The sequence below is a fragment of the Arachis ipaensis genome, chromosome B02, assembly GCF_000816755.2.
Source record: "Arachis ipaensis cultivar K30076 chromosome B02, Araip1.1, whole genome shotgun sequence".
Classification (NCBI taxonomy): Eukaryota; Viridiplantae; Streptophyta; class Magnoliopsida; order Fabales; family Fabaceae; genus Arachis; species Arachis ipaensis.
The window spans coordinates 8,061,146-8,071,875 of NC_029786.2; the positions used below are offsets into that span (position 1 = coordinate 8,061,146).

A 10,730-nucleotide genomic window follows, 5' to 3' on the forward strand; every position below is an offset into this window, starting at 1 on the left:
GTTTTTGAATCAGTTTTTTTTTAAAAGAAAAAAAAAACCTTAAACGAAACATTGGATCCGGAACCTTAAAAAATTAGTTACCAAACATTGTTGACTATTAATATATCTAATCTTTTTTTGTTTAATCTAAATCTAAACATTTCTTATCTTTACTTAAATTTTAGAACCAGCAGAATCTATCTTAGATAATAAATATGATTGATGTGTATATATATCACATAACAATTATCTAGGTTGTTTTATTTCTTAGTTTAGTTCTTGTATAGTCACTTTCTCTTCATTTCTTGAATCACTTTTTTTTTTATCCTTTGTGGTATTTTACATCTGCCTCAAACTAGTGAGGTGACTATTCGATAAACGATTTTGAATTTTTGATCTCTTATCATTGAATTTTTTTTTATATATTCTCTTGACCTAAAAAATAAATGGTGATAGATCATATTTTACCCTCTAAAATTAAATTCAAAATTTAAAGAATCTAAATTTTCGATAAACTTGAGTTGTTTTCTTTAATCACTTCTTTAATTCCAACTTTTTGCATCAAAGTCAGGATGACATTAAGTATTGATGGCAATAATTAATATTAACAATGAAGATCCAAAGGTTAAGATGATAAAAGCACATAACAATGGCATAGAGTTACTTTTTTGTGGAAGATACTGGGATTTCAAGTCATTGTGGGAGATGTTTGTTGCTTCATGTCTCAGGGACAATATTGTCATTGTGTCTTACCATGATTCAAAATGCAAGGTTGAGTATGGACCTTAACATTTTTGTTCTCTTCTTTCACTTGAAGTGTTCAAGAGATGACAGAAAGTGATCAAAGGTTGTAATACTCCAATTTTAGATAAACAATTGAATAAGAACCTTATTCATGTTGATGATGATGAAGAGAATAGCGATGTGAAAGAAGATGCTATAATGGTGATTGAATCAAATGATGATGATGTTGATTATGAAAATATATAAAAAAATAAAAAAATAAAAATTGGGGTAGGAATGTTTATTAGAATTTACATAGGCCGTGGTCAATTTTTAAAAAGATATTTTGAATTTAGCTTTTTTTACTTCATATATGAATTATGAATTTTAGAATTTTTTTTATTTTTTTTATAAGCTTAGTATTGTTTCTCATTTGCATAAGCCATGGTCTTTTTTATTTTGAGGCCAAATTTTTTTGTATAAGAGTGATAAAATAACTTTTAAAAATGAAAGAAGCCATATTTTTATACTTTTTAAAATATATTGAATTAACTTTTCTAAAAGTCAAAAACATTTTTTTAAAATGGTACTAAACACACGTAATCTGACTCAAATAAAGGGTCAGTTTGGATTGACTTTTAAAAGAAGTACTTTTTTTTTTAAGTTTTTAAAAAAGATCTTATTTAATCGACAAAAATTATTTCACATTTAGATAGACTTTTTAAAAAGAATTTTTAAGTATTAAAAACGTTTTTACTTTTGCTTTTTTAATAGAAGTATTTTTTTTTTAAAAGATGTACACAAATATGTTTTAAATTGAATAAAAGTACTTTATTAAAAAAATACTTTTTCACTAAAAAAGTCAATCCAAACTAGTACGAACTCTTAGTTCATAAAAATGACTCGGATATATAGTATTATTCTTTAAAATTTGATTAAGATATTTGTAACTAATTAATAGGATATATTTATATTTAGAAAAAAGGATAAATAGATCTTTGACCTTTTAATATGCGGACATTGAAGTTCTATACAGATGCACACGTGGGAGAGTTTTTAAAATAGAACAAATTAGACTTAGATTTTGAAGAAGTTAGGAACTTAAATGTATTTTTATATCATCAGGAATTCAAATATTTACAAACCAAAAAATTAAGAAAAGATTTATTCTTTTCTCTTATATTTAAATATTTTCTCCTTTAAATTGATAGTGCTTTATCTTTTTGAATTAGTTTTTATTTTTTAAATACAATGTATCCATAACTAACTTTTAAAAATCAGTTAGGAAACATGAGTGACTATTAATATATCTAATCTTTTTTGTGTTATCTAAATCTAAATCTAAATTTTCTTATCTTTATTTAAATTTTAGGAACGATCGAATCTATTTTAGATAAGAGTAATATTACACATTTAAGTTTTTTATGAACCAAGTTTAATCAAATTAAACAATAAAACTTGAAATAATATTAATCATAATTGATTGACTTTTGTTATGTTAGACTAATTTAATTAGACTTGATTAATAAAAAATTTAAATATGTAGTATTATTTCTTAAATAATAAATATAATTATTGATATGTATATAACTATATATATAACATAACAATCACCTAGATCAGACATCAAAAAATATGAGAGACACCACATTATCATAGATTGTTTTGTGCCCAGTGTAAAGTTGCATGGCATGGTGGAATAGAATGTGGGGAGTTTATGAGTTTGAATGAAAATGAAAGAGCAAACGAAGATTTATGGTGATGAATCTTGCAAAGACTAAAGAGACGGAGAAGGTATTCTAAATGCAGAATCTATGTTGAAAAGAATGAGGGATGTTCACACATTTTTTGTAGATTTGGTTAATTTATTTTTAATGAACAATTAGTCTTTTTTTATGGCTCTATTTCTTTTAATTATGTTTATGTTCACAATTTATTGATCGATCAATTCTTAATGAAAAATTATGATTCTGTTTTTCAGTTTATGTTTCTTGTATCATCATAATTTATCTTTATAATTTAAAGTTGACTAATTATCATTATAATATCATTTCGGTTTAATTACTCTGTTAGTCCTTCAATTAGGTCCCTATACTTTTTTCTTTTTAATTGGATCTCTACACTAAATTTTTTTTTTCAATTAAGTCCCTCTTAGTAGTAATTAGCTTAATTTTATAGGGACCCAACTAAAAAAAAAGAATTGGTATAGGGACCTAAATAAAAGGAAAAAAAAGTGTAGGGACCCAATTAAAAAAAATTTGGTGCAAAGGACTCAATTAAAAGGAAAAAAAGTATAGGGACCTAATTAAAAATTTCGTAAAACTATAGAGACTAACAGAATAATTAAACCTATCATTTCTAATGAACAATTAGATAAAAGATTTTTTTAATGTGAACTTGTTTGATTGTAATAACAGCCAAGTCTTTTTATCTTATTGATTAGAGATTTAATTAATTAGAAAAATGCTCTTTTTCGGTACAAATTTTTAATGTTAATGTTTCTTTATTTATTTTTTATTTTGTTTCTTTTAATTATGTTTATGTTCGTAATTTGTCGATTGAGCATTCCTAATAAAAAAATGATGGCATTGTTTCTTTTAATTTTTCATGTTAGTCTGCAATTTTTGATTGATGAGTTGTGTTAATGAACTTTACAGCATATGAACCTAAAGATGGAAATTGATTAAACAGATGCAGAATAATACTAGCCAGAAGACAATTTTGGGTAATTGATTAATAAGCATAGCAATATAACACCAAAAGGTGGAAACTTCAGTCACCATGATTTCCATTACATGGACACATAACAAAATATAGTCTGTAGGCTAAGGAAACAACAACAAAAGCTGGATTCCTAGGATATCTAGAAACATAGAGCAAGACTGTTGCTCACTAAGAGAGTTCAATTACAAACCATTAAATATAAGTTTCAAACAAACCAAAACAAGTGTCACACACATTGAGGTTGTTTAATCAAAAGTACATTAATAACAGCACAGAACACAAATCTTCACAATAGTCTAAAGTTTTTCCCAAAGTCTTGGAGGAAGTTTTGCCATGAGTCTCAGCTTTCTTGGAGAAACATGAAGTGGGAATTTGTGGCTGAAGGAGACAGTCCTGGCTGCTTGGCTGGAGCAGGCTGCACCCATCTCCTTTGGTGGTGGTGGTTGCTGTGTCTTGCTTCTGGTGGGCTTTGTCTTGGGCCTAGTTGAGGATGATGTGGGCCTGGACCCAGATTGGGTTGAGTTGGGCTTGGATGTTGTAGTGGCTGGTTGGGGCTGATCTGCCTCTCCTCTCTAGTTTCATCCTAATTCGAGGTAGAAGTGTACCATTAAAGTTTTTAATTCTTTCTCTATTAACAGCCCACCTAGTCATCAAATAAACCCTGATGTCCTCCAATATTGTCACTATAGGTTTCTCCCTAGACTCTACTATTGCACCATTAAAGCTCTCACACATGTTGTTTACAATAGTGTCACATTTAGGGTGAAAATTAAACCTGGATCTGCTCCAAAATCTTGGAGGAATAGCATTCAGATGTCTGTGTGCATCCACATTGATGGTCCTGATGATTTGCATCTCTTTCTCCCATTCCTTCCAATGTGTAGCCTTTGCAGACCTCCACATCAGCTGTTTCAAGTGTAGGCCAGAAAATTTCTTCCTGAAGTTGCTGTAAAGATGGCGGACACAGAACCTATGATCTACTCCAGGGATGACTTCATCGAATGCAGGCAAGAGTCCCTAAGATAGCAGGTAAATCCCATTATTTTTCAAACAATGTAATCAATATTCAATGTATTTAGTAACCAATCTAATCAGTCAATCAACTTACATTATTTAGAAGGCAACATGTTTAGCAAGCAACATATTTATCAATCAATATATGTAGCAAGCAACATATTTATCAATCAACTTATTTAGCAAGGAACATATTTATCTAATCAAACAATTTATTTATCAATCAATTTACTTTCTGCTGATCAGACATGAAGGTTGTTTTTCCAATGATGTCTACTCCAAAATCATCAATTAACAACCTGAGAAACCACTTCCAGGTGTCTTTGGTCTCTGCCTCCACAACAGCGTACGCTATAGGAAGCATTTGATCATTAGGATCCCACCCAACGGCTGTCAACAACTGCCCTCCTTGAGGTGTCTTTAGAAAACACACATCCAATCCCAGAAACTTTCTACACTGCAGGAAGCTCTTCTTACAAGCAGCTAGACACACATATACCCTTTGAAAGATGCAATAATTGTTTAACCTCTGCTGCTGGTCCTCAACCTCGAAATCAGGGGACCGCTGGACCTTGAGTGTGACTGATGACCCTGGATTAGCCCGTAGCAGCTCCGAGCAGTAGTCAGCGATCCTTTTATACTGCTCTAGGTAAGCTCCCTGAATCTCCTCCAATGCAGCTTGTCTAGACCTACCTGCCATCGAAGTTGTCACTGTCAAATTTCATTTCCTTTGAGCCTTGTTGACCAGATCATTTATCTTCACCTTAGGGTTACCTTGCACTTTCTTCCTAAAAACCCTACTCAGCCAACCAGTATGGAGTATCCCTACCCTGTGTGACTGGCCACAGGTATGCTTAAGATTCATTGACCTGAGTTGCCAAGTCTCTTTCTCACTCATTTTTGCTGCGTACAACCAAAACGGACACCCCTCTTGACAAACAGCCCTCACTCTCACCAAGTCCAGCTTTGCATACCTAAGTCCCTTTCTTGTTTGCACTGCATAAGCTGTCACAGTGTCCTTGAATTCCTCCCTTGAAGCATATACAGTTCCAACTTCCCATTTGTAAGTTGTCATGTCTTTCACATCCCTATGTATTGGATACCGACTAGCTTCATGGTTATCATCATCCTCACTGTCCTCTTTCTTCGAACCACCACCAACTTCATATTCCAAATCAACTTCATCACTATTGAACCCTTCATCATCACTGAAATCACCTCTTGCTACCCCTTTTCCTTTATCAACCCGATCACCATCAGTCCCACCTCCTACTTCATCAAATTCACTCTCATCATCGTACTCCTCTTCGCTGTCAGTAAACACAACATCATCTGCACTGTCAACCTCATCAGCAGATGGAATAAAATCCTCATCATCGCTATCGTCGTCACTGTTCGATTTGCCCTGCTCCTCAACATACTTATCTCCCTCATCAACCTTCTCCACATTGTCCATTTCCCCCTCCTAACCCAGTTCACCCTGAAATATCACCAACTGCTTCTCATTATGTACCTCTTCATCATTGCCCCTCTCCACCTCCTGATTAAGTTCACTCTGGCCTCCAACATCAAGAAACCCTACCTCAGGAAATTCTTCAACATCATCAACCTTATGGACCACATATAGCTCAACGTGACCCCTTTTTCCCGCTATTTTACACATCTCAATGGCATCTCTGTCTCCCTCAAATAACTTCAGATCCTTCTCTAACCATTTAGAATTTGGGTCCTTATACCAAAAACCTGCAATGTTCTCCTTTGTGTACCCAAACTGTCCTACCTCAGCATATGCCTCAAAAAGAGACCAGCAATCCATATCGATATCTTCGATCACTGTCCTTTCTCCACCTATATACTCCAATGTACCATTGTCATATCCAAATTAAATCGCCACAGGGATATAATGATTTACGAGTATAGGAAGCTAATGAAAATTTTGTACAATATGTACAATAGAGATTTATTCTAAAAATATAACCATTAGTATTATATTTTTTGGTCAGCTTTTGAGATGAATAGTTTCTTGACATGTCATTTAAACATAATAAAAAAGAAATCGCCACACCCCTGCCGCAATTTCTTTACAAACTACAAAAATGCATAAACCGCAACTAGGTATGGAGTCTCCAACCATCCCATTCTTTCATTCTTCTTCCGCCGCTGCTGCTTCCGTCAACCTTACTCGCCCCGCCAATGATCATAACAACGATGACAGTAACAGCAAGGTGGTTGTTGACTTCTTCTCCGATAACAGGAAAAAGGCACAAGAGCAGCAGCATGTTAAGCCCAACATCTCCGTCAAGAAGGAGATTCCTCACCATGATGATATGCCTTCTGTCACCAAAGTTTATGTAATTAATTAATTAACTAACATAGTTTTTTTCCCATTTAATTAAGATAATTAATTATGTGGTAATAATAATTATGTGTTAATTATATGATCTCATACAGCAACAATAACAAGTAGATAATGAGGTTGTTGAAGGAAAAGTAGTAGGGGGAGGGGAAGCCAGACAGTTGCTTGATTCAGGAAACGATCAAGCTTCAAGCATCAGATTCTTCTTCCGATGAAAGAACACGATCCAGCACACCTCACGCCCAAGTTGGAATCAGGAAAGAACGAGAGGGAAGACCGTCCAGATTCACAATCACAAGCTTGGAGTCCCGTTCCCAACAAGCTCCAGAAACCCAACTCCACCATGGACCAATCCTCTTCTGAAGCCACCATAAGAAAAGCCCGTGTTTCAGTCCGTGCTCCCTCAGAAGCTCCCATGGTATCTCCCTCTTCTTATTCGTATGGATCAACTAATTAACTAACTTGTCTGACTCAAGCATAAATCGCTATACTCCTATCACAATTTATGTATTTTTTTGAACCGGTTTTATTTTTTATGAAACAATGTATTCATAATCATCCTTTAAAAATTAATTAGAAAACAGTTATCTAAATTTTTTTTGTGTTAATATATCTAATTTTTTTTTTTGTTATCTAAATCTAAATCTTTTTATTTTTATTTGAACTTTAGGATGGTAAAATCTATCTTATATCTTAGAAAATAAATATGATTATGGATGTGTGTATATATATAACATAACAATTACTCAAGTGGGTTATTTTCTTTCTTAGTTTAGTTCTTGTATAGGCACTCTCTCTTCTTCAATTCTTGAATCATTTTTTGTTCCTTACAATATTTTTCATCTGCAATAGAGGAGTGAGGTGACTACTCCACAAATCTGAGTTGATTTTTTTAATTCCAATTTTTCGCATCAAGGTCAAGAATGGCATTAAGTATTGACGGCAATAATCACAATACTAATAATGAAGATCCAAAAGTTGAAATGATGAAACCACAGAAGAATGGCGTAGAGCTACCCTTTTGTGGAAGATGCTGTGATTTCAAGGCATCGTGGGAGATGTTTAAGACTCTAAAATGTGGCCATAATTTTTGTAGGTTTTGCATGCATGAATACGTTGCTTCATGTCTCAGGGACAATATCATCATGGTGCCTTGTCCTGATCCAAAATGCAAGGTTAAGTATGGACCTGAATATTTTTGCTCTCTTCTTCCATTTGAAGTGTTCAAGAGATGGCAGAAAGTGATTAAAGATTGTAACACTCCAATTTTGGATAAACAATTAGACAAGAATCCTATTCATGTTGCTGATGATGAAGAGAATAACGATGTCAAAGAAGATGCTACAATAGTAATTGAATCGGATGATGATGATGTTGATTATGAAAATATAGTCGACAAAAAAAAGAAGAATAAAAAACGTGGTAGGAATGTTTATTAGAATTTGCATAGGTTATGGTTAATTTTCAAGAAGATATTATGAATTTAGTTTTTTTATTTCATATATGAGTTATGAATTTTATGGGTTTTTTATTTTTTTTAAGCTTATAGTTTTTCATTTGTATAAGTCATAGTCTTTTTTATTTTGAAGTCAATTTTTTTTAATAGGAGTGATAAAATAATTTTTAAAAAAGAGATAAGTCATATTTTTCTACTTTTTCGAATGAGGAATACTCGCATAAAGAATTTGGATCGTCTAAAGTTTGAATTTTATTTTAAAAAGTGAAGCTTATTTTAAAAAGTGAAGCGCGAAAATTCTGTTTAACTCTGTTTGGTTCACATAAACCGAACCGGATCATGCTTAATTTTTTTTTTAAATTGCTGATACGACGTCGTTCAGCAATCCTAAACCCTACCTTCTCCTCCCTCAACGTCACTCTTCACTGAAGCTCTCGAGCTCTCTCATCTCTGTCGCTGTGGCTCATTGCTCTCGCACTCAAGTTCTCTCCTTCTCTCGTCTCCGGTCTCCCTCACTGTCTCCGGACTGGCACTCAAGCTCGTCGTTGCTCTCTCGGATCCGGTCTCTCTCACGGTCTCTGGTCTCCCACTCAGTCTCGGTCGCTCGCTCGCCTTCCCTGCCATCGTCGTCACCGACGGCAGAAGCATGGTTACAATGTAAAGGAAATGTCCTGAACCAAAATGCAAAGGAATATTGGAGCCTCAGAATTGCGTATCAATAATTCCAAAGGAAGTGTTTGAAAGATGGGAGAATGCACTTTGTGAGAATCTTGTTCTTGCAACATCAAAGAAATTCTATTGCCCTTTCAAGGATTGTTCAGCAATGTTGGTGAATGATGATGGGAATGAAGTTGTGACTTGTCCCGAGTGTCCACATTGTCATAGATTGTTCTGTGCACAGTGTAAAGTTGCATGGCATGGTGGAATGAAATGTGGTCAGTTTATGAGTTTGAATGAAAATGAAAGAGAGAAGGAAGATCTTATGGTGATGAATCTTGCAGAGGCCCAAAGAATCACAAGAAGGCAACAGGAAGCACAAGCACGCAATAGTTTTGATAATAATTTTAATCCTCCCTTATGATGCGTCAACCAATTGGTCAGGGTAAATTTTTAAATAGAATTTTGATATGCGAAATAAATTTTTAGCCGGTCAAATTAAAAAATATTATGAAAAACAAAAAAAAATTGTTGATTCTATTAATTAGAAAACAATAATTTTCAGGGAAAAAAAAGGAAACAATAGTTTTGATCATGTTATTTTATTTTAAACATTTTGAAAAGGTAAAATTAAGAATATTAAAAGTTTTAAAATATATTTAGGGTGTGTTTGGCAAACATGTTGCAAGAGAAGAAGCACGTTTAGCTTTCTTGAAAGCTTCAATTTTTTGTTTGGCAAACTTTTGATCCATGAACGTAGAAGTGATTTTACTCTCAAAATCACGTTTACAAGAAGCTACAATTTTGAGCTTCTGCGTTTCACCAACGGGCTTTTAGCCATCAATACTCTATCTTTATTTATCTTTTACCAACTTTATCCTTTATGCATGTTATTATATTATTTATGAAATTCTTATTATTTTTGTTTACATGAACTCTTTTTTTCTATTATTTATTATTTTTTTATTAATTATTTATTCTTCACTTTAACACAAACTTACTTTTTATCAAAATCAAGTTTGCAAAATCAATTTTATACAAACTCCCATTTGCAAACTATAATCCAAACACACACTTACAGACCTAACAATCATTTAGGTTTTCATATTATTTAGATTATGGGATTTATATATTTTAATAAAATTATAAATATTCACGTGTCGTAATATTTTTATATTTGATTCTGAGAAATTTTAGAAATGATTTTTAATTTGATCAAGTTTATTTTCAAAAGTATTTATCATAATATTATCATTCGTCATCTATTTAAAGTAAAAATATTATAATAAAAAGGTTTAATTACTTTGTTGGTCCTTATAGTTTTGCCAAATTTTTAATTAAATCTCGGTACTTTTTTTCTTTGTAATTGGTCTTTGTACCGAATTTTTTTTTAATTGCTCTCTACACTTTTTTTTTCCTTTTATTTAGGTCTTTATACCAATTTATTTTTTTTAGTTCGGTTCCTATAAAATTAAGCTAATTAGTAATTACTACTAAGAAGGACTTAATTGAAAAAAAATTTAGTGTAGGAACTCAGTTAAAAAAAAAAAGTATACGGACCTAATTGAAAATTTTACGAAACTATAGGACTAAAAGAGTAATTAAATCTAATAAAAATAAATAGTACAAAATTAAATAAGTTTTATGAAATTTTTGTTAATATTTCAGTCGTCTTCGTCTTCAAAGCGAAAGCGTACAATTGCATCCTGAGAGGGAAAAAGGGAAAGGAAAAAACGAAAGCATCAACGAGTCAACGACGATGGGTGGAGCATCTCACGCTATGAAACGAATCCCTCGCATCAAATTCCCGCAGAGGCATCC

The 10,730-nt window shown here is 32.6% G+C and overlaps 1 protein-coding gene and 1 long non-coding RNA gene across 2 annotated transcripts in view; one reads left to right on the plus strand and one right to left on the minus strand.

The window, feature by feature from the left end:
- Positions 9,225–10,730, plus strand: LOC110268678. Its single transcript, XR_002357008.1, has 2 exons — positions 9,225–9,354; positions 10,578–10,730. It is a non-coding gene; the product is annotated as an uncharacterized LOC110268678 (long non-coding RNA).
- Positions 10,628–10,730, minus strand: part of LOC110268677 (eukaryotic translation initiation factor 4 gamma-like) — a 12,959-nt gene continuing 12,856 nt past the window's right edge. Inside the window, exon 3 of the mRNA XM_021115336.1 lies at positions 10,628–10,730. Within this exon, the coding sequence (XP_020970995.1) occupies positions 10,683–10,730 (48 nt within the window). The 3' untranslated portion in view covers positions 10,628–10,682.